Source organism: Brassica napus, chromosome A6, assembly GCF_020379485.1.
Source record: "Brassica napus cultivar Da-Ae chromosome A6, Da-Ae, whole genome shotgun sequence".
Lineage (NCBI taxonomy): Eukaryota > Viridiplantae > Streptophyta > Magnoliopsida > Brassicales > Brassicaceae > Brassica > Brassica napus.
Genome location: NC_063439.1, coordinates 24,789,528 through 24,813,994, shown reverse-complemented (window position 1 = coordinate 24,813,994; position 24,467 = coordinate 24,789,528). Strand labels below are relative to the sequence as shown.

Genomic DNA, 24,467 nt, shown 5'->3' with positions numbered 1-24,467 from the left:
AAAGTTCTCTTGGTTGAACCCCTCTCTCCTAAAGTTCATCACTGTAGCGCGGGCCCCACGTGTCGTGGCGGCCCGCAATTGGTCTAACTTTTTTTTTTTTTTTTTTTTTTTAAAAACCAAAAAGAAAAAGAAACAAATTTTAATAATAAAAAACTAAAAAGATGAACCCCAAGAGGGGGTTCATTGATGTGGATGCTCTAAGGCGAGTACACAGAACCTCTACTCCTTTAGGTAACTTGTGATATGTGTATTAATTACATCGATTCAGATTGCGACAGATAAAAATAAATTTGCTCAAAATGATTGAAGATCCTCCCAACTAGTCTTTTCCTAGCTCGTAATTGAACAATTACTAGACATTCTTTTGAGATTTGTAATTTACATTTTATTTCTCGTATTTTGGTGTATGTGCAGATTCGCTGCTAAATGCTCACAAACATGAGCCTTTTTTCCCCATGTAAATCACACAAAGCCAATAAACTTACTCATCCAATCAAAATTTCTAACGACTAATGTTGATTTAATATATACAAAATTATTCCAACTAAAAAAGGTTCCTTCAAAATTTTAGATTATTTTATATACTTAAAGAGAAATACTAATACTTTTGCGATTTTACAAAATAAAACTTGATTGACAAGCAAATTAACATTTCCATTCTTGGATTAAAGGAAACTTGTTTCCAATATGTACAACGTCACCATAATGTGAAGACACAAACATAGTCATCCAGTAAGATAAAACACACATCAGACCAAAGTCTAGACAAATCCAAAAAGCAAAAAATCATTATACACTTGACTAACATACACGCCGTCGTAGAATCAAGAATGAGAAAGACAGACAAAATCAGAAGAAATCAATCTCCAAATAATTACCAGAAGGCTTCACATCCACAACAACAGTTGGCGGCTTACCATCTCCTTGACTACGGCTACAACCATGTCCTTGACTCTGAGCATTATCCAGAATCTTCAGCGGCTGTGGAACCTGAGGTGGGTTAGTGCATCTGATCAAAGCCCAGTTAATACTCTGAAAAAAAGGATGCTGCTTAATCTCAGTAGCTCCTCTTCTATAAGCCAACCTATGCTGAGGCTCCTTCACAAGCAACCCTCTGATCAAGTCCCTAGCCGCAAAGCTCACGCTAGGATGCTCCGGAAACCTCAACGGCTGTCCAACCACGTTAAACAGCGTCGCTCTGTTCACGTCTCCTCTAAACGGCGTCTTACCAAACAGAAGCTCGTACAGGAATATCCCGAACGTCCACCAGTCAACCGCGCTTCCGTGCCCTTCTCCTTTGATGATCTCTGGCGCTAAGTACTCGTGTGTTCCGACGAAGGACATGGACCGTGCGCTTGTCGGTTCAGCCATGAGCTCCGGGAGTGGTCTGACTTGCCTCGCCGACTCGTTTAGTTTCTTCTTGTTCTTGCTTTTGGATAAGAACCGTGGAGTGAAGCACACTGGCTGGATGCAGTCTGGCTGGACGATGCAGCTCGGCTGGATGCAGTAGCTTGAGGGTTTGGATTCGAGTGTGGTGGTCGCTGCGAATCGAACTAGGGTTGGAGAGACTGAACATCTTAGGGAGAGATCGAAGTCTGATAGCATTATGTGTCCGTCTTCACGTACTAACACGTTCTCTGGCTTAAGGTCTCTGTATATGATCCCTAGCATGTGTAGATACTCCATCGCTAGAAGCACTTCTGCAACGTAGAATCTGCACAAAAAAACATCAAAATCGCAACTTTTTCAGCAAAACGCAAACATTAAACCTCCAGAACGCAAACTAACGGCAAAATCGCAACTTTTTCAGTAAAAGGCAAACGTTAAACGGTTAGAACGCAAACCAACATCAATATAGCTACTTTTCAGTAAAACGCAAACGATAAAGCGCGAGAACGCAGACGTTAAACCTCCAGAACGCAAACCAACATCAAAATCGCAACGTTTTCATCAAAATGCAAACGTTTAGCCACGAGAACGCAAACCAACATCACAAGCGCCACTTTTTCAGCAAAACGCAAATGTTTAACCACGAGAACGCAACACAAACATCACAAGCGCCACTTTTTTGGAAAACGCAAACGTTTAACCACGAGAACTCAAACCAACATCAAAATCGCAGCTTTTTCAGCAACATGCAAACGTTAACCCGCGAGAACGCAAACGTTAAACCGCAGTTTTTTCAGCAAAACGCAAACGTCAAACCGCGAGAATGCAAACACTAAACTGTTAAAACGCAAACCGCAGTTTTGAGTTTGAGTTCTATTACCTAGCAGCGTGTTCCGGGAAGTACTTTCCAGGCTGTTTCTGCCGGAGAGAATGCAAATCACCACCGGGACAAAACTCCATAACCAGACACGAATGATTCTCCGTTTCGAAATGCGAATACAGAGTAGGCAAGAACGGATGATCCAACGACTGTAGTATCTCCCTCTCCGTCTGAGCCCTCACAAGCTTCTTCCTCGCCGCAATAGCCGCCTTCTCCATCACCTTCACAGCGAAAGTCTCTCCCGTCCCTATCAACTCCGCTAAGTAAACAGTCCCGATGTCGCCACCTCCAAGCCGCTTCACAAGCTTGAAGTCTTTAGCCTCAAGAGACGACCCGACCCGAGACCTTACCTCCTGTATCGCGACCCAACGCTTGTCGTTGTTAGCTCTGTGAGGCTTGTAACCGGCGCTGTTGCTCAACCCGCTCGAGCTGCTCTCGTCGCTCCCCGTGCTTCCTCTGTACGTTAACACACCCATCTTCTCGAGATCGATGCCTCCGACGTTGAGCGTGCTCGCGCAGTCGCTGAAGCTCTGCTTGGCTTCTGTGTAGAGAGGCGCTGTGTAGAAAGTGTTGGTTGGGCTCGGGTAGAATCTAGGCTCGGGTTGTTTCTTCTTCTTATGCTTCGTCTTCTGTGTGATGTGAGATGAAACAGAGTGTTGTTCGTAAACTTCAGGGGAAGTTTCTGTTGCTGTTAATGGCGGTTCTTGTTTCTTGGTGGCTCTTGAGTCGATGGAACGTGATGTAACGGAGGGTTTGGATTTAGCTTGAGTGATTCTTGGTTTTGAAGATGAAGAAGCGTGATCGATTGAAGGATCCATTGAAGGTGTTCGATGCTTCAAAACAGAGGAAAGAAAGCGAAAAAAGTGAGATAAAGAAACGATTTTTATATTCAGATAAAAGGAAACACAGCAAAGATTAGGAGGTTGCTTAAACTTCATCAACTACAACGATTCTAAGTAACCGCCGAGAAAAAAAAGCGTTTTTGAGTCTTTTTCCCGCGAAAATTTCACAAAGAGAAACGTTTTTGAAATAACCTGCTTTTTTTTTTGACGTTGATCGAGAATCTTTCTTCTTCGTTAACGAGTTAGTCTTCTAGATCCGATCCCATCAATGTCTTATAGAGAGAGAGAGAGAAACGATTAAAGAAAGGTATAGAGCTGCTTCTGCTCGTTCTCTCCTCTGTTTTTTTCTTCAGGTGAATGACGAAGACAAGAGAGGAAGAAATTAATAAGAAAATAGAAATCTGTTCGTCGTTTAATGGGAAAGTTAACTTTTTTACACTTCTCGATCTTGCGATGTTCCCTCTAAAGCAATGTTTCTTGTTTCTTTGCTTTCTTTTCTTTGTTTTGTTGTAATTGTTTGTTTAGGAAAAGGCTAACTACTGTAATTAAGTAGAGAGCCGCTTCTGAGCACTAGTTAGTGGATTATATTATACACTCGGTTGTGTATTTGTTTATTTCTATGCTATCAAGTTTGAGCTATTTAATAGTAGGGTCATAAACACATAGGGCCATCACACTAATTCTGGGCATATTCGATATTCGATGAATCTTGAGTTCAAAATTTTTAAAAATAAAATTGACTGATGTCTCTTACTGTGAATAGTTTTATTTTTATATGAAAGTGTGAATAAATCCAATTTTTGGTTGAATGTGGTATACATTTTTAAGTTTTTGTGGCTCCATAAAAGATTTTTAAAAGAACCAAGAGGACTGTTGGGCCACGCTTTACCACTATATTCCTATAATCCTATCCTATGAAAGGCTCATATCGTCATACGTATAAAGTTCAGTTTATAGAAACAGTAATTAGTAAATAATCATTAAAAGTTTAATAGGTTAAATTTACCATGGTGTTAGTATTAGAAAGGGCAAAAGTTGATAGAAATATGATGGATATGCAAATTTCAGTTTTGATGGCCGTATGCGCCAAAGAAGTTTGTCAGAATACAAATAACTTTAGGGATCAAAACAAGGTAAAAGGTATAGATTAACCCACAAAAAAATCAGGTCATAATCTGAAATATCATAGAATTCTATTAACACCTTCAAAATGTAGACTTCATTCTTATAAAAAAAATTTGGCTAAAGTTTTTCAAATTAAACATAAACAACATTACAGAATATGGATTTTAATCCACAAGTTCGAAAAAGATAGCAACAAGTTTAGCAAAAAAAAAAAAAAGAAAAGGATTGAAAAACAAGCCCATAGAAAAAGCTTTAACTAAAAAGTTAGTAAAACAAAGAACGCATGACTAGTGATTGCGACTCCCGCAACCACGATCACTCTTACTAAATGACTAATCGGATTATATGGAACCTTACTCGAATTTAAATGGTTTCTTCCTTATGTTATTTTTGCGTTGCACCCGGTTTTGTGACTTGAATGTTAGAAAATAAATAGGAGGAATAACTTATTTATCTTGCCACAAGTTTTATTGTTATTTGTTTCAGATACATTAATCCTTAATATTCAAACTTACTTTCTGAACTCCCAGAATGAAAAATCATTCCATATCAGTATTCATAAATTAATCTGAAGAAGAACATTAGGTCGGCTCATTTCCGTTATGGTTGAAGTTTATGACATATTCAAGAAAAATGTTTAAGTTCATGATTTTTTTTTTGTTGAAGAACAATATTTTTTCTTTAACATTTAATTTGTTTTTATTATATGCTGTTTTGATTCACTAATTGGTCCACTTTTTCTTAAGTTTTGGCATTTTTATATTGGGATAAGACACTAATTACTATATTGGATATAATTATTGATTGGATTTGGATGTTAGAAATTCATTTTTTACGACTTGTAATTTGTTGGATTACTCTTTAAACAAAAAACAATGTCTATGTTGGATTACTCTTTAAACTGATAATGTAATTTGTGAGTGAAAAATAGATAAATGAATTTATGTACTTTAGTATAGAAACATATGCGAGACAAGGGTTATCCATTTTCACAAATTATTGGTTTCAGATATCGATTTGCAGATAACATTTTCTATTCAATGAGATTAATTATACATGGAGTCATAATCATTAGATATTAATTGCACCAATGCAGCTTTGTTGGTGAATTTTAGTTAAGAGTATTTTATATCACGAAACATGTCCTCCTAAGTATTCGAGACGGCTGGTACATTGAACCAGCGTTGATAAAAAATAATAAAAATCATACTATTATACTATTCTTCGTGTATGATTTTTTTTTGTCATCCTTCGTGTATGATTGGTTGATACTGTAACTTTATGTAGTTTGTTTTATAAATTAGGCTGTAATTTTTTGTTGTGATTTTATTTTATTTTACTGTAGATTTATTTTCAAAGACATAAAAAAAAAGTAAATGAAAACTGTAAAAAATTGATTTCTAGAACTATCATAAATTTGCTTACTTTTTTTGTTATAAATTAAAGTTTTAAAAGAAAACATAATCGCTTTACAAAAAAAGTTTTAGAAAGAAAAATGGATGTGTACAGCATCTACAATCCTTCTCCATCAACCTCTTCATTTCTAGAAAAATTACGATAATCGTCTAAAATCCATTAACTTAACCATGTTGAATGAAATATTAGCATTAATCAATTGTTGACAAAAGATTTTTAAATATATCTTTTATCTTTCATGTGTCATTTTGAACAAAAATATCTTTTAATTTAACTAATGGTATTTTTAAATATTTATCAATCATTTATATATATATTTTTACATACACATACATGTAGATGTGGACACGAATCAGATATTCATGGTTTTGGAGGTATTGTGATCCGATCTATTTCGTCTAAATAACTAATTATCCGATTTGATTCGATTCGTAGCTTTCTGGATATTCGGTGTCCCGGATATCTGGAAAAATTTAGATTTTTAGTTGGTACTTGATTCGGTCCATAAAAATAAAATAAAAATCTAAATAGTATAAAATAATAAAATTTTATTACAAAAAAAAACTTATTTACTTTTTTGAATACTAATAACTAATTAAATAAATTTAGTAAATAATATGGTAGACTTATATAAAATATAATATTTATATAACTTATATAATTAATTCATGAAATATATATATATATATATGCATATAACGGATCGGATCAGATATCCATTTTTCAAAATTAGTATTTGTGATTTGCTTCATTTTTACTGATATTGCATATTAGTATTTGTTTTTCTTCGTAGAGCTACGAATATCCAGATTATTCTGTTTCAATCGAGAATGATAACAAATCAAATCAAAATTTACAGATATTTTTTTCTCAGCTCTACGTACATGTGCACATTGACGTGAGCACATATAAATAAATATTCACTACAAGTGAGGATTTTAATTCTCTTGAAAGTTGGAATATTTTTTTTCAATGTTTCATTTCACCATCGACCAAATTGTAATGAAATAATTTGTCTTAATACTTTTTTTTCCAATTATTATCTAAATTTGATTTTATTTTTCATGCATTTAGAAATTATAATATGAAATCATTGGTTCGATATCAGGACTGTCTAAAACTCATATAACATAAAATCAAACAAATAATAATAGTTTTTGGCTATCATCTAAAAAATCAAAAAACTTCAAACATTTTAACCAAATAAATAAAATAAATATTGATTTAGAATGATAGTCATATTTTAATAGATTAAAAACCAAAAATTAACTTAAAACCAAAGTAATATCCAAATTAAATAAACCTAATATTTTTTTATTTTAAAAAATAACAAAATTAATAATTTTATTTCGCGCAAAGTGCGGATTATTACCTAGTAGTTATTAAAATACACTTAAGACTGACCAACTTTTTAATGAAGTAAACGGAAGTTACGATCGAGGCGTCGCACCAAAAGCTTCACATGGACGCACGTGAACTCTCGGCAACAACACGTGGATGGGTAGACGAGGGATCTTGTCGTCCGCCGGCGCATCTTTTTCTCCCAGTGCATTCATTATATGGTCTTGCGTCTATTGGGAAGGTAGTACGGTAGTTGACACAAACCACATTGCTTATTATCAAATTAAACTTTGATTATCAAAGCCACATATTATTGAAGGAAAAATATATTGGATGTAATAGAATGATGAGGTTTATATAGAACGAGGCCACAAAAAAAATTGTGATAATTGTTTTAATACATTTCAATATGGAGTCCAAAACATGAATGTTTTACTATTGTTAGGCTGAAGTCCGTTCATTTGAAAATACTATTGTTATCTAAACTTCTGAATGTACAATGTACACCATATAATTCAAAGAACAAAAAACTATTAGGAGTCATATTAGGATAATGATATAATATACTATTTCCATTATTCTTGTAGGATAACTACCATTCTACTTATGATATATCCTATTCTCATTAGGCTTATGAACTATCGTTTGTGTATCAATGTATAAGGTTTAACCTAAATCAATAAGAAAGTCTATCAAAGTTGTCAAGAACATGAGTTTCTACATGGTACGTCATAAAATTCAAAGAACAGAAAAACATGTCATTCTTCTTAAAGATAGATGGACCTTCACAGTAGGCGGAACACTGGTGTCAACGTGGCCGTCTCTGGATCTGTTCTCTTCTCGCATATCTCGCACCAATAATCTCCACGTGAATGCTCGATGTACTGCAACGACAGGGGGTATTTGTCGTATATGTGCCTTACTAACAATTTGGGCGGAGTAGCAGAGCCAAAACATAAAAAGAAGTCTTCACATTTACCAGTAAACGGAAGCATAATAGATCTATTTTGCGCGCAGCTTGAGCAAGTTGTTGGACACTTTAAAATGCTTAGTCGCTCATGCGAATGACTTTCCTGGATGTATCCCTCAACGTTCGAAGCACTTCGTACATAATTATAAAACCTTCATGCACGTATACGAAACCATAGAAGGTTGTTGGCTACATATACAATAGAGAATGTTTTGGGTAGTAGATAGAGTCAATCGGTGAGGGTGTACGTGAGGGATGAACTTTTCTTTGTATGAAGATTATCAGAAACTTCATGCAAAACGAAGTCACATTCGTGTGTACATATGTAGGATGGATGAGGATATTCTGACTCCTGACCATCGATTGCTTTCATCATAGACAAGGTCATCATCTTTGAGCTTTAGATTGTGTTCATGACTGAAATGTTTATCACACCGTTTTATACCACCCTGCATCCTCTTTAATAATGTTCATGGGAAGCTTGGAATAACTTGGTTGTCAAGTTAAGTATATCTAGGAGATATCTAAATATACATGATTAAAAAAATTATCCAATTATGTATTACCTATTGAGGTTAGGAGTTACCTAATTCTCTATATAAGGAGATGCTAAGGTTGTGGTATATAACTTGTGAGATTAGAAGTTAAGGTTTTGTGTTATTTTCCTTAAGCTAATAATAAAAGAATTATTCTCATTAGTTGATTGAGTTTTACGTTCTAGATTTGGTATCAGAGCTTTGACAAATTCGAACCATGGCAGTTGAAACTAAATCCAAAGAGATCGGTTCTTCCTCTATTGAGTGCCATATGCTAAACTCTGCAAATTATACGGCCTGATCCATGCGAATGAAAATTGCTCTAAGGTAATCAAAGTATTGGAAACCATAGATCCTAGTAATTATAAAGACGAAGACAAGAACAATATGGCGATCGCGTTATTATTTCAATCTATACCAAAAGCCTTGATTTTGCATGCAGGAGACCTTGACACCTCCAAAGCAGTTTGGGATGCAATACATGCATGACATGTTGGAGCCGATAGGGTGAATAAAGCTAGGTTGCAAACTTTAATAGCTGAGTTTGATCAGATGAAAGAAACTGACACAATTGATGCGTTTGTGGATAGACTTTCAGATATTTCATCCAAGTCAGCATATCTTGGTGAAACCATTGACGAATCAAAACTTGTAAAGAAATTTTTGAAAATCCTGCCGCGAAAGAGTTACATTCACATCATTGCAGCTCTCGTCGATATATGAATTTAGAAATAATAGGATTGAGTTTTACGTTCCAGAGTTCACCATTTGCGTATACTGATGAAAATATCAAAACTTACAATATGTCATCCAGTGTGGACCGACTCTTCAATTATTAAAACTTTGTATTATGTGAAATTGCTGTTTAAAATATTACCGTAGAAGCGTGACCACCCAACTACCCCCGTATAAATATACTAACGTGTCACACATACTCTTCACATAGAAATCGACAAAAAATATTTATACTGCTCTTGTATTAGGGTTTTAGATGATTCAGTCTTAAAGACTAAAAGCCAGTTTCATGTTTAACACGACTTTCAAACTTAGCATTGAAGCTTTTATTGGACCGACAAATTCTTTTACCAAATCTGGTAGTTCCCTAATCAGACAGTTCTTTTATAAAATACTGCTTGTGTTGTCTGTGAACATTTTACCGGTCACGGAAGTTCTTCAAATATATTTAAAGGATAAATTTCATTGAAAATTACTCTTAAAATTGATATTCAAAGACCTTTGATTTCCATGAGATGAGATTTAATCTTATCATATTTCCTTAGGAGAAATTGGTCAAAACCTATTCAAATATGATATATATATATATAACGATGCAAATAAATATCTAATATTATAAATGTGAAATATTTTATTTATTTCTTGTAAATTCATGAGCAAATTAGCTCAATATACTCAAAAGAGTGAGATACCATTGAATTGGGGGAAAATGGTAGTGATGGGGGAAAAAAATTGAAGGGAAATAAGGTATGGAGTGCAAATAGGGAGGAAGTTGTGTGTAGGGAGTACAAATACTCTAAATTCATTTATTACTTTTTGTATAGCTAACTGTCCGTATTGTTTTTGTTAAAAACGTAGAACATGGGACAGTGAATTACTGTATAGCGCCTAATTGTATATACAAAGTTTACGCGGGGCATATACAGTGAATATTTTATAAAGAAAATAGAATATTTAATAATTATAGTGATAAAATTTAAAATATATGTCTATACACTAGTAGAAAATTGTGATATAGACACGGTCTAGTCACGATAGGATCGTGTCTTTTTTCTACTTAGTCACGGAATAGTCATAGTTAGTCACGAAAAATGTAAACGTGACAAATCGTGTCAATTTCATGGCTAATAAGATACGTTTTTGTCACGTTAGTTTTTTGTGACTAAAAATAGTCACGTTTTGTGAGGACTATAATTAAAAAATGGGTACAGCTGTGATTTTAGTCACTAAATATACACACACTGAAACGTGACTAGGGTGATGTTAAATGAAACCCTAAACCCTAAATACAAATTACAAACTATAACCCTAATTATAAGAAATCAAACTATTGAGAAAGAAACAAAAAAGAAATCAAACTATTATGACATAACCAAAAACTAAAATCTAACTCTTTTAAAAGTTGCAAATATAATTTTTCAACTTATGACCCCCATTTCAAAAAAAACTTCTAAATATTTTCTAGTCTAAAATAAAGAGTAAAATTTCAAATATATACTAAGATCATTTTTTGTAGAAACTGGATGTAAAACAAAAAAAAAACTACAATATAAAATATGTTCACAGCAATAAAATACAGCAATGACTTTTATCTTCCCAATTGGCAAAAGGATAGATGAAAAAGACAGACTTTAAACCCACTTTCCTATAAAATATGGATTCAAGAACCGACGAACGCAAAGTAAAGTAATTGTCGTCACTGGTCTTCGTAATTCAAGTTAAAACTTCCAAAACAGGTTATACCGTTTAGATTAACCGAACTGTAAAATTCGGTACGCCAAGGATGTATAACGTATAAGACTTATTCTTAGGTCCACTTCCTAGGGTGAACCTCTAGGTTCATCAACCAATAGGATTGTTTTATTTTATATTCGATATCTTTTAAAGAAAAGGAAACAAAATATTGTCAAATTATATTATATTTTTAAAATTAAAAAGTAAAAAAAAAATAGTAGTAATTACAAAAAAAAATATTTTACGTCGTCAGTATAACATTAAACCCTAAACCCTAAATCCTAATCCCTAAATCCTTAATCCTAAACCCTAAACCCTTGGATAAACCTTAAACTCTAGGATAAATCTTAAACTCTAAATCAAAATCACTATACACTAAAACATTCAAGGGTTTAGAGTTTAGAGTTTTAGTGTTTTTTATTTAGAGTTTAAGATTTATCCAAAGATTTACGGTTTACCCAAGTGTTTAGGGTTTACCCAAGAGTTTAGGGTTTAGGATTTAGGGATTAGGATTTAGGGTTTAGTGTTTTGTTGACAACGTTAAAAATATATATTTTTTTTAATTCTTTTTTCTGTAACTATTATTTTTTTTACTTTTTTATTTTAAAAACATAATATAATTAGAGAATATTTTGTTTCCTTTTTAAAAAGATATCGAATTTAAAATAATGAAATCTTATTGGTTGGTGAACCTAGAGGTTCATCCTAGGGGGTGAACCCAAGAATAACTCAAAGTATAATCAGCGCATGTACGGCCGTATAGCACGTATTCTAGAGAAAATGACACTTTTATCATAGTTCACGTAGGTTTTGGTAATTTTGTCATGGTATAGGCAAGTTTAGGCTAACTTACAATATCTAGTTATTGAAAACTCCATTATCTTCATTAAAAAAATGGTGAATTGGTTTAAAACCCTAAAAAAATAAAAATATCTATGATGTGACTAGTTTGTGTCTATGGAGAAAGGTATAACATTGTGGGATTTAAGGTATTTGGTTAATTAGGGTAAAACTCTAGTGTATGAGGTGCAATTTCCCTAAAAAACTCTATTATCATAACTTAGACGACCGGTAAGAGTATGATTAATCCCAATCTTTTATTTGGGGTTCTTGATTTATGATTTGACATTTTTTTAACATTTTTTTTGTTTAAGAGACGTTTCTTAGCTTTTCTTAGTTAAAAGCTAAAAACCGTCTCTTCACCAAAGTTAAGAATCCTAGTTAAGAGACCAAGATTAATCATGGCCTAAGAATGAATTGATAAGAGTTTTTTTTATGAAATCCAACAACATCAAAACATAAAGTCTCCGAACATACAGAAAATATACATTGATTTTTGTTTTTACTGAAAATATACATTGATGACTATGAAGTGATGTGAAGTTTTATTTTAACTGATATATAGACGACATAATTTGGGGATCTTAAATACGACCATCATATCATTGCTTCCTGATTTATGTTCGTCCCTTCTTGCAGGATCAATTCGGGAAAGATTGGCACACATACCAATAATTTGAAATACAGTATGATTATTAGTTCAATATTCATAGCGTGCGTGTGTATATAAATGAAGGTTAGCTCAAGATCAATTACACACAAAAATATCTCTAATGGCTTTTATATGCATACCTATTGTTTGCTTTATCATCTTACTTCACTTTTTCATCAAGAAACCAAATATGAGCTTCATTACGACTAACTGGCCTCTTATTGGGATGCTTCCGGGCCTGTTGATGGTGCTCCACCGGATCTATGATTTCACCGTGGAACTTCTCGAGAACTCCAACTTGACATTTCAATTCAAGGGTCCATTGTTGGCTGGTATGGATATGTTGATCACCATTGATCCAGCTAATATTCACTATATGTTAAGCTCAAACTTCTTGAATTACAACAAAGGCCCTGACTTCAAAGAAGTCTTTGACGTTTTCAAGGATGTGATATTCAACGTGGACGCGGAGCTTTGGAAGAATCATAGGAAGGCAGCGGAGGGCACACTCAAACATCAGGGGTTTGCCAGACTATCAGTGAGAGCCACGAGAAGTAAACTCAAGAACGGGCTTGTGCCTGTTTTCGATCATTTTGCAAAGGAAGGAATGGTCATGAACTTGCAAGATGTGTTCCGGAGATTCACTTTCGACATATCAATGGTTCTGATAACTGGTTCTGATCCTACAAGTCTCTCCATCGACATGCCAGAGAATGAGTTCGACAAGGCTCTTACTGAGGCTATAGAAGGGATTTTGTATAGACATGTAAAACCAAGATTCTTGTGGAAGCTACAAAGATGGATGGGACTGGGAATAGAGAAGAAAATGTTAGAAGCTGATGACATTTTCTATCGTGTGTGTGCCAAATACATATCAGCTAAGAGAGAGGAGGTAAGACTACAAGGCATTAATCACCAGTCCCCTAGTGGAGAAGGTGAAGATTTGTTGACGTCCTACATAAAGCTAGACACAACCCAGTACGAGACCTTGAACCCTAGTGATGATCGATTCCTCAAAGATGTCATATTGAGTTACATTGTAGCTGGCAGAGATACCATTGCCTCTGCACTCACTTGGTTCTTCTGGATTCTCTCGGAAAACCCTAACGTGACGGCCAAGATTCGCCAAGAAATCAACAAGAATCTGCAAAAATCCAAAACTGGCCAGGAGAAGTCATCTCTTGATCCCAGTGAGCTCAACAAGCTGGTGTACTTACATGCAGCGTTGTATGAATCAATGAGGTTATATCCACCAGCTCCCTTCGAACGCACGTCTCCCATAAAAAAAGATGTGCTTCCAAGCGGGCATAAAGTCCATGCAAACGCCAAAATAATTATCCTTCTTTACGCGCTTGGGAGGATGAAAGCTGTATGGGGAGAAGATGCATCTGAATTTAAACCAGAGAGATGGGTAACCAATACAGGTAGCTTAAGGCATGAACCTTCCTTCAAATTCTTAGCGTTTAATGCTGGCCCGAGAAGCTGTCTTGGTAAGCAATTAGCTATGAATCTGATGAAGACAGTTATTGTTGAGATATTACAAAACTATGACATTCATGTCATCAAAGGCCAGAAGATCGAGCCACTTCCCAGTCTTATTCTTCGCATGAAGCATGGGCTTAGCGTCACAATTACTAAGCGAGATTGAGCTTAGTTCAGTCTATCGTAAATTAAATCGTAATATGAAGCATAATAAAACATTGAAAAACATATATATATATATAGTCTATGCAGATTCCCTTTGCTACCTTATATGTATTTATGGACCTATGGTTGATGAAATGATGAACATCAACCTTAATGTTATGTGTCATGAATATGTGTTGATATACGAATGAAGGCTGTAACTGGTAACTGATTAAAAAATATATGGAATAAAAGAAGTAACTAATAAATTTCAATGGGATGAAAATTAGGATTCCAATTCTTTATTGTGAAAAACAGTTTTTCATATTTATGTAACGAAGTGAAATGGAACTATGGAAGTACGTTTCCATTTTTTCATTGTAATGGTGAATATTATGTGGAATGTAAAGCAATTAAGCATTCATTAAATTATTACAGTTGCACCTGAAAAATGTCCAATTAATAGTTTCTTATGTTGTTGACCTTTGTATTCTATAATCTATTAGTGGCATTCATTTGTGTATAAAACAAACTAGTCGACATATATCAAGGTAGTGGGACCAAATTGAATGCTATGAAGCACGGGGACGTCAAATTGATTCACATATCCATATTGGAGACGTTTCCGGGAATGTGGTGACTAGTCAACGAATCAAAAATTTGTTTTGAGCTTGCTTAGAATTGCTTTTATAAAGAATTTGTATATGTTTTAAAAAAAATTAGTCTACTCGTATTCTTGGAAAGAATTATCCATGTTTTACTGTGTGTTCTATTTTTTATAACAAATAATTTTCACATTTACACAACTGTCACTGTCTTCAGGCTCTATCTTTACTGATGGAGTGGAGCGGAACCAAAAATAAACAACTCAAGCAATAGATTCATATGAATCGATTGGGACATGCTAGCTTAACCATTTACAACACCTGATGAGCCACCGTTTGTGTATAAATACAGTGTATAAGGTTTTATCTAAATCAATGAGAAAGTCTATCAAAGTTTTCAAGATACATGAGTTGTTACATGGTACACCATATACAATTAAAAGAACAGAAAAACATGTCACTCTTCTTAAAGATAGACGGACCTTCACAGTAGACGGAATAGTGGTGTCAACGTGGCTGTGTCTGGATATGTTTTCTTCTTGCATATCTCGCACCAGTAATCTCCACGCGGATGCTCGATGTACTGCAATGACAGGGGATGTTTGTCGTATATGTGCCCAGGGCCGACACTGGGCTAAAGCCCACGAAGCTGGTTCTTTAGGTGCCAAATATATTAAAGGTTTAGAGGGCATCAGTTTTGAAAAGAAGATTTTATTGCAGTGGTTAATTCTACTACTTATGTCTCGCATGTGCCAGCTTCGAATGTTGATGAGGGCATTAAACTTCATTTTTTCTTTAGGGACTCCAACGTTACGGACTGTGCCTGTATGTGCCTTACCAATTTGAGCAGAGTAGCAGAGCCGAAGCATAACAAGAAGTCTTCACATTCGCCAGTACACTGAAGCATAATTGATCTCTTTTGCTCGCAGCTGGAGCAAGTTGTTGGACAGTTTAAAATATAGTGACTCATGAGCAGGGCCGTCTCAAATTTTGTTTGGACCCTGTTCAAAAAATATTAACGTTATATTTAAAACATAATAAAATAGTTTAATAAATTAATAGTTTATTTATATATGTTTAACATTTTTTATAAATTATAAATTAGTGAGTACTATATCTAATTTTTGAAATTTTAGACCATAATTTATGCATATATTGTTGAAAAATTCTAAAAAATTTATTTTTAATATTCGGACCCTGTTCGACCGCTCCAGTTGCACGTGCTTTTAGACGGCCCTGCTCATGAGGATGGCTTTCCTGGATATATCCCTCAAGAATCGAAGCACATTGTACATCAATTATAAAACCTTCATGCACATATACGAAACCATTGATGGTTTGTTGGCTGCATATACAAGAGATAATGTTTTGAGTAGTAGATAGAGTCAATCAGTCAATCGCTGAGGGTTTGAGGGATGAAACTTTCCTTGTATGAAGATTATCAAAAACTTCATGCAAAATGAAGTCACACGTTCGTGTGTACATATGTAGGGTGGATGAGGATATTCTGACTCCTGACCATTGATTGCTTTCATCATACACATGGTCAACATCTCTGAGCTTTAGATCCTGTTCATGATTGAAAATTTTTCATGCCTTCTTATACCACCTTGACTGACATTATCTCTTTTTTGCATCCCCTTTAACTTATATACAATGTCATCCAGAAAAGAGGTCGGTTCACCATTGTCTGATTAAAAATATCAAAACTTATATATAATATGTCATCCAGTGTGAACCGACTTCTTTTTTTTGCTCAAAGATTTAATTATATTGATAGAAATAAATATTGTTCCCGACAGACCAAAAGGGCCAAAGCGAGAGGTTATAAGGTTTTGTATTCGATCTTAGGATGTGTGCGTGAGGCTAGAGCAACAAATCTAAAAAGTCTTGATTTTGTTAAGATTCTGTTTAAAGAGACATTTGTAAGTTTTCTTTAAAATAATACTAATATATACATATATATTTGTAGATATATTCTCTGGTATACTCTATGTTACCGTTCTTACTTTGCATTTACAGTTCATTGTCAAAAGTTTGGGTTTTTTTTTGTTGCCTTTTTCTGGACGGACATGTTGAGAATCAAGCTAGACATCCTTTGACATTCAGGGTTGAGACCTTAGACTTAGATTTTTTTTTTTCGATTGATTGAACCCAGGTAAGTTTGACATGTCAAAAAGTATGTCTTATTTCTTAAGGGATAGAGTCATCAACGCACGGTTAGCTACCGATATACTGAAGTAACTTTTCTTTTTGTACTGTAATAGCTTTAAAGGCTTACTCGACGAGATTTAATGCAGAGAGTGAAAACCAATTTTGCAAATCGTCTTCAATGCTCACTAACTGAAGAAATTAAGAACCCTAAATCAGCTGCTACAAAAAGTACCAAAAGGTAAGTAAAGAAGGTTAAGATAACTTAAAACACGTGATTTATTCAAATAAACCACGTTTCCAAATAGTTCTAACTCTACTTAGAGAGAGAATTATGCCCATAAAGGGTTACCGACTTCTTCTCCCAATCAAATTGGACCCGAAGCGAACTCTTTCAATTATTAAAACTTTGTATGACGTGAAATATAATATCGTAGAAGCGTGACCACCCAACTACCCCAGTATATATATACTAACGTGTCACACATTCTCTTCACATAGTAATCGACAAAATTTATTTGTACAGCTCTTGTATATAAAGATTCTGGGGTTTTGAATGTTGTATAAGTCAGTCTTAAAGACTAAAGGCCAATTTCATGTTTAAAACGACTTTCAAACTTAGCATTGAGACTTTTACTGGACCGACAAAAAATTGACCAAATCTGGTAGTTCCCTAATCAGATAGTCTTCTAAAAAACACTGGTTGTTGTCTGAGAACATTTTACTGGTGTCGGAAGTTTTTCAAATATATTAGATAAATTTCATTGAAAATTACTCTTGAAACTGATATTCAAAGACATTATTCCATGAGACTTGTGGGAAATTGGTCAAAACCTATCCAAACCATGATGATATGTTTGATTAATATAATATATATAATAATGCAAATAAATATCTAACATTATATATTTTAAATATTTTATCTTATGTTTTATTATTTTATTGTAAATTCACGAGTTCGACTGGTAACCATTCTGGCAACAAAATGAACGAATAAAAAAGGAACGTAAAGAAATAAAATTGCAGGAATGAAAAGGACTGGTTGTTACTTCTCAAATTTAACAAGGAATACTTTTGTTCTTTATTTCTCTACAAAAAATGAATAGTAGGGAATGAGAAAAAAAAATTATTCCTCGTGAATGATAATATTTTTTAGGAACGTTAGGGAAATAGAAAAATTTATTCATCGTGAAAGGTGATATTTTTTAGGAACGTTAAGGAATGCATTATTTCTCATCATTCCCTACTCACCATTCATACTCAACATTTTTACTTTTTGTATAGCTAACTGTCCTTACTGATTTTGTTAAAACGCAGAATCAGAATTATAGAGAAAATGTCACCTTTATTATAGTTTTTTCCACTTTTTGTTATAGTTTACGTAGGTTTTGGTCGTTTGATTTTGTCGTGGTTTGGGCAAGTTTTAGGCTAACTTACAATATCTAGTTATTGAAAACTCTATTATCATAACTTTGACGAAGAATGAATGATATCAAAACACATGAAGTCCAAAACACACACAAAAACATACATTGATGACTATGACGTGATGTAAAGTTTTGTTTTAACTGGACCACGACATAATTTAGGGATCTTAAACACGACCATCATTACTAGGCAACAATGATTAGTGCTTCCTAATTTATGTGCGTCCCTTCTTGCAGGATCAATTCCGGACATCAGCAAAATATCACTGGTCTAGCAAAATAAAATATTATTTTGATTTTTACAGCGTGCGTGTGTATATAAATGAAGGTTAGCTGAAGATCAGTTGCAAACAAAACAATCTTATCTAATGGCTTTTATATGCATACCTATCGTTTGCTTTCTCATCTTACTTCACTTTTTCATCAAGAAACCAAATATGAGCTTCATTACGACTAACTGGCCTCTTATCGGGATGCTCCCGGGGTTGTTTATGGTGCTCCACCGGGTCTATGATTTCACCGTGGAGCTGCTTGAGAGCTCCAACTTGACATTTCAATTCAAGGGTCCATGGTTGTCTGGTATGGATATGTTGGCCACCGTTGATCCAGCTAATATTCACTATATGTTAAGCTCAAACTTCTTGAATTACAACAAAGGCCCAGAGTTCAAAGAGATCTTTGATGTTTTCGAAGATGTGATATTCAACGTGGACGCGGAGCTTTGGTATAATTCCAGGAAGGCAGCGGAGGGCATTCTTAGACATCAGGGGTTTCCCAGAGTTTCTATGAGTGCCACAAGAAGAAAACTCAAGAACGGGCTTGTGCCTGTTTTCGATCATTTCGCAAAGGAAGGGATGGTCATGAACTTGCAAGATGTGTTCCGGAGATTCACTTTCGACACGTCCATGGGTCTGATAACTGGTTATGATCCTACAACTCTCTCCATCGACATGCCAGAGAATGAGTTCTACAAGGCTCTTACTGAGGCTATAGATGGGATTCTGTATAGAAAAATAAAACCAAGATTCTTGTGGAAGCTACAAAGGTGGATGCGATTGGGAATAGAGAAGAAAATGTTAGAAGCTAGTGACATTTTCTATCGTGTGTGTGCTAAATACATATCAGCTAAGAGAGAGGAGGTAAGAAGACTACAAGGCATTAGTCATCATTCCACTAACGAAGAATTCAAAGATTTGTTGACGTCCTACATAAAGCTAGACACAACCAAGTACAAGATCTTGAACCCTAGTGATGATCATTTCCTCAAAGATGTCATCTTGAGTTACATTGTAGCAGCGAGAGATACCACTGCCTCTGCACTCACTTGGTTTTTCTGGCTTCTCTCAGAAAACCCTGACGTGGTGGCCAAGATTCGCCAAGAAATCAACAAGAATCTGCCAAAATCCAAAACTGGCATGGAGAAGTCATCTTTTGATCCCACTGAGCTCAACAAGCTGGTGTATTTACATAGCGCGTTGTATGAATCAATGAGGTTATACCCACCAGTTCCGTTCGAACACGCGTGTCCTGTAAACAAAGATGTGCTTCCAAGCGGGCATAAAGTCGATGCAAACTCCAAGATAATAATCCCTCTTTACGCGCTTGGGAGGATGAAAGCTGTATGGGGAGAAGATGCGTCTGAATTCAAGCCAGAGAGATGGGTTTCCAATACAGGTAGCTTGAGGCATGAACCTTCCTTCAAATTCTTAGCCTTTAATGCTGGCCCAAGAAGTTGCCTTGGTAAGCAGTTAGCTATGAATATGATGAAGACAGTTATTGTGGAGATATTACGAAACTATGACATTCATGTCATCAAAGGCCAGAAGATCGAGTCATTTCCTGGTCTTATGCTTCTCATGATGCACGGGTTTAGCGTCACAATTACTAAGCGAGATTCAGCTTTAGTGCAGTCTATAGTAAACTAAATCGTACTATAAGAAGCTGAAAGAGAAGATTAAGAAGCATATATAGTCTACGAAGATTGCCTATGTTACCTTATATGTATTTTATGATGCATGAGATGATGAACCTCAACCTGATAATCTGTATTCGTGAAAATGTATTGATAGATGAATGGAACTTGTTAGCTTAAAAGTTCGTATGTGACCTTTATGTTAATCAAATTTTTTACTAGTTGAATTTCGATGAAGGAAATGGGAGACAAGAACTCGGAGAACTTGGCTACTCATTTGGCTTGGGTTGCGGCCCTAGCATCCATTTTGCATTAATATATTTCACATCATCTTTTGTAAGGCTCGTTTCTTTCAATGTTTTAGACAAGTAGCACAACTTTGATAGAATTTTGCGAAATTTTTATATTTATTAAAACAATGAAATCGACTAAATAAAAGTGTAAACACTTGGTCTTCAAGTTTTCTTTATAAAAGAGAGAAAGATTTCAAGTTTAAATATGTGGTTTATGCTGACATAGGTTATGTCGTGTTTTCTTCCTTCAAATTTGGCTTTGATTGGTAGAGCATTAACATTATGCTCTACATTATTTAATCAATAATTATTAAAAAAATATTTAAAAAAACATTTATTAAATGCTAATGTTCTCCTAATGTTTTCTGGTCAATGCTCTCATATGAAGTTTTTAGAGGAACATTTGCATTTAGAATTTATAAAATTAAGGAAAATATATAATTAATTTATTTATTTTATTTAATAATATCATAGAATTATTTTTATATCCAGAAAATAAAATTTTGATTTCTAAAATTAATTTACAATAAAAATATTGTTTTTAATAGTATTTCACATTTAAAATATAATTTAATTTATTTTAAATATGAAAAATTATTTTTAAAATTATTTATTTAATTATAAAATTTATTTTAAAATAATATTTTCTATATAAACATATTTTTAAATTATTAAATAAAATAAATTAATTATATGTCTTTTAATTTTATATGTTAATTTTATATTTTCAAGTAATATCTATAAGTTGAGAAGTATTATCTCAAGTTTATTGTAGAGCTCCAAACAAATTAGCATAAGTATCTGTTGGATTGCGTAGGATAACATTTGTAGTCTCTAGGATATCCAATGAAGAGTACTCGCAAATGAAATGAAGAAGAAACTGAAAGTTGAGCTTTGACAACCCTGATAGCATTATATATAACGAGTAAAGAGTTTAGAAATTTTTTAAAGAAAGTCAAAAGGAAGCCACTTATATAGAAATTCACGTAGGCTTATAAAGTTATAAAGGATAAACAACCTCGTAGCAAGTTTATCCAACCAACTATTAACCGAAGTATGAAATGAAATCACATCAATATACCTAATAGCATCGTCTTTTGAATAGGCCTTCTCTTGTTTATTCAGAGGTTTACGGTAGAAACGCCAAACGGCAAAATTTCGGATGGAGTGAAGTCAACACTATGGAGTTTGAATCTAGAAGTAGGATCAATCACGTTGTAAAAGCTAGGCAAAAACAATCTTTGGCAAAATCAACGTAGAAACGTGGAAAAAACGAGAACGAATTAAATGGTCTAGTGCAATAATTCACGGGGAATTTAATGCGTCCTTGTTATAAGTAAAGAAAATGTAACTTTCCTGGAACGTGTGTGGGGGAAGGGGGTAGGCAACCCCATTGATGGAACACAGTTGGACGTAGCTCGGTTGGTATATGGAGCTTTCACTATATACACTATCTTTTTTTTTTTTTTTTTAATTATACTGAAGTATTCTGGCTCCACAGAAGTGATTCAGACTAGTCACGTGTTACCACGTGTCGGTCCTCTGTCCCTGGTGATGCCGAAATGTTAATTTCCCAGTGGCCAGGATTCGAACCCAGGTGACGATACTCACAGCTGTAAGTTCTTTACCACTAGAGCTAGAAACCACGGTTCACTATATACACTATCGTTTATCCATATTGGCAAAACCTTTGAGACAAAATCTGAGAGGTTTAATAAAAAATTGTAACACAAGAAATGAACGATGTGGTAAGTTTGGGAGTAGGTTCTGTTGCAGGAGCTGTGGTCTCTGAGCTCCTCAAAGTCGTTATTGAAGAGGCTAAGATGGTGGTGTCGTTCAAATCTGTGTATATGGAGCTCGCATCGACGATGGAGGATGTGCTTCCAGCAGTCATAGAGATCGAGATGTTGCAAGGTGCAGGAGAACTAAAGAAACTCAAGGATATAATCGATGAAGCTCTTGTACTGGTTCGTAAGTGTTCACAAGTCAAGCGGTGGAACCTACCCTCAAAAGCTAAATATACAAGAAAAATAGAGGAAATCAACAAGAAGGTGCTCAAGTTCTGTCAGATTCAACTTCAGCTTATTATGCTTCGGAACCAACGGCTGATTATGCATCAATCCGGAATTTTTTCTTACATGAGTATGCCTTTGGAGGGGTCTACCATGATGTCTGATATTCTGCCTGAGGATACGAGGGAAGCCATTGAGAGTCATCTCAAAAACATCAATAAGAAGATCGATGGTTTGAGTGTTTATCCGCCTGTTTATAGGGATCTTTGTTCGGTCCCCATGCTTGATAAGGTTCTCGTTGGTTTGGATTTGCCATTGTTGGAGATAAAGACGAAGCTCTTTAAGGATGATGATCCAGTGGTTAGTCTTGTGGTCTCTGCTCCTCCCGGGTGCGGGAAAACCACATTGGTCACTCAGCTTTGTCATGATGATGAGATCAAAGGTTTTGAAAGCCTTTTTTTTTTAATTTCATTACTCTTGAATTTCTATTTCTGGTTTTGTTAAATCCGGGCTTATTATGAGCTTGGAATTTAAAACCAATTTGTGATCTTTATATATTACTCATGTCTCAGTTAAATGTAAAAGCTTATATTCTAGTTTCCATTAATTTGCAGAAAAGTTCGAGTATATCTTCTTTTGTGTCCTGTCAAGTGCTCCTACCTTCAGGACCATAGTACAGAATTTACTCCAGCACAATGGTTATGAAGCACCTACATTTGAGAACGATTCTCAAGCAGCTGATGGCTTAAGAAATCTGCTTGAGGAACTTCAAGAAGAGGGTCCTATATTGTTGGTGCTGGATGATGTGTGCCACGGAGCAGACTCTTTTCTTCAGAAATTTCAGATTAACATACTGAACTTCAAGATTCTGGTGACTTCTCGGTTTGAGTTTCCGAGTTTTGGTCCCACTTGTCATATGAACCCTTTGGGAGATGAAGATGCTAAGTCCCTTCTCATTGAGAAGGCATCACTTCGCCACTTATCATTTAAGAATGATCATATTTTCCAGGAGGTATAATACATACACTTCTGTTATTCTAGACTCTATCTTCAAGTTTTTAAAGCTTATGTATTGTCATGTTTGTGGGAACACACACGGTGGGGTTTGCAGATTTTGAAACGTTGCTATGGATTTCCATTCTTAATTGAAGAAATTGGCGTTCGACTTGTAAAAGAAGCTGTAAGAGAGGGAGTACTACTTCAAGTGGAAAGCGAGTCTGAAGAGGAAACAACTTTTAACAGTCCTCACATGTAAGCAACGGCAACACAAAGCTTCTCACCTGTTAAAATGGTTTACCCGTTGCCAGACCATCAAAATGAAGAATAAAAATCCAGCCCAAACGAAGAAACACTTGATGGATGAGTTAGAACAAGAGCCCATCAAGCCCGATGTGCAGTCAAATCCTGTAACGGATACTTGGACAGAAGAAATTGTTGGTGATTGTTCAAGCGATTCAACAACGTACGAAATCACTTTATCTAACAAATATGTTATTTTGGAGAACTATGAATGAACTGTAGTTTCAAATCCCTGTATTTCGACGACATGGTTCCGTAACCACATGTCAGTTTGGCTTGCTTGACGACACGGTTCTAGTGGCAGCTAATGTATTTTGTTCCGTTGTTTTTTTTTTCTGGTAAGGTGACATTGCTTCAGCTTTTGCATTGTGACATCTCAGTTTCAATACATAGTAGTATATGTTTTTTTTAACACTTGATAATTATTCTATTACAAGCTATATGGAAAATATTACAGACGATTCTACATTTTTTTATGAAGTTTCACGTCTGATTGTATCACCTGAACCGCTCTATCGATCCACACACTTGATGATATTCTTTACACTATGTTACATATCTCTTGTAATCTTTTTTCTTCGTTAATTCGTATAATTTCGTTTTCTATGAGACTCAAAACTCATACCTCTTGATGTAGAAGCATTAGAAACCTTAATAAAACCATTAAACCAAATGAACTTCT

General features: G+C 34.7%; 4 protein-coding genes across 5 annotated transcripts; 3 read left to right on the top strand and 1 right to left on the bottom strand.

Annotated features, from left to right (window-relative positions):
- Positions 1-633: 633 nt before the first annotated feature.
- On the bottom strand, positions 634-3,695 carry LOC106349244 (serine/threonine-protein kinase D6PKL3-like). 2 transcript variants are annotated; one of them, XM_013789176.3, is made up of 3 exons: positions 3,304-3,695; positions 2,270-3,102; positions 634-1,714 (listed from the first exon to the last, which is right to left on the bottom strand). In XM_013789176.3, the coding sequence occupies exons 2-3, from the start codon at positions 3,085-3,087 to the stop codon at positions 850-852; spliced, it is 1,683 nt and encodes a 560-aa protein (XP_013644630.2). In that variant the 5' UTR covers positions 3,088-3,102; positions 3,304-3,695; the 3' UTR covers positions 634-849. The 2 variants fall into 2 exon arrangements, with proteins under 2 accessions (XP_013644630.2, XP_022543587.2); XM_022687866.2 differs by lacking the exon at positions 3,304-3,695 and having other exon boundaries at positions 2,270-3,239.
- Positions 3,696-12,578: 8,883 nt separating this feature from the next.
- On the top strand, positions 12,579-14,108 carry LOC125575948 (alkane hydroxylase MAH1-like). The gene has a single exon (XM_048735372.1). It carries the CDS (start codon positions 12,582-12,584, stop codon positions 14,106-14,108), a length of 1,527 nt encoding a protein of 508 aa, XP_048591329.1. The 5' UTR covers positions 12,579-12,581.
- Positions 14,109-18,583: 4,475 nt separating this feature from the next.
- LOC106408173 (alkane hydroxylase MAH1-like) lies at positions 18,584-20,408 on the top strand. Its single transcript, XM_048735371.1, has one exon. It carries the CDS (start codon positions 18,638-18,640, stop codon positions 20,192-20,194), a length of 1,557 nt encoding a protein of 518 aa, XP_048591328.1. The 5' UTR covers positions 18,584-18,637; the 3' UTR covers positions 20,195-20,408.
- Positions 20,409-22,131: 1,723 nt separating this feature from the next.
- On the top strand, positions 22,132-24,199 carry LOC106349240 (probable disease resistance protein At5g66900). The gene is made up of 3 exons (XM_013789174.3): positions 22,132-22,928; positions 23,101-23,498; positions 23,598-24,199. Exons 1-3 carry the CDS (start codon positions 22,211-22,213, stop codon positions 23,739-23,741), a joined length of 1,260 nt encoding a protein of 419 aa, XP_013644628.2. The 5' UTR covers positions 22,132-22,210; the 3' UTR covers positions 23,742-24,199.
- The last annotated feature ends 268 nt before the right edge of the window (positions 24,200-24,467 follow it).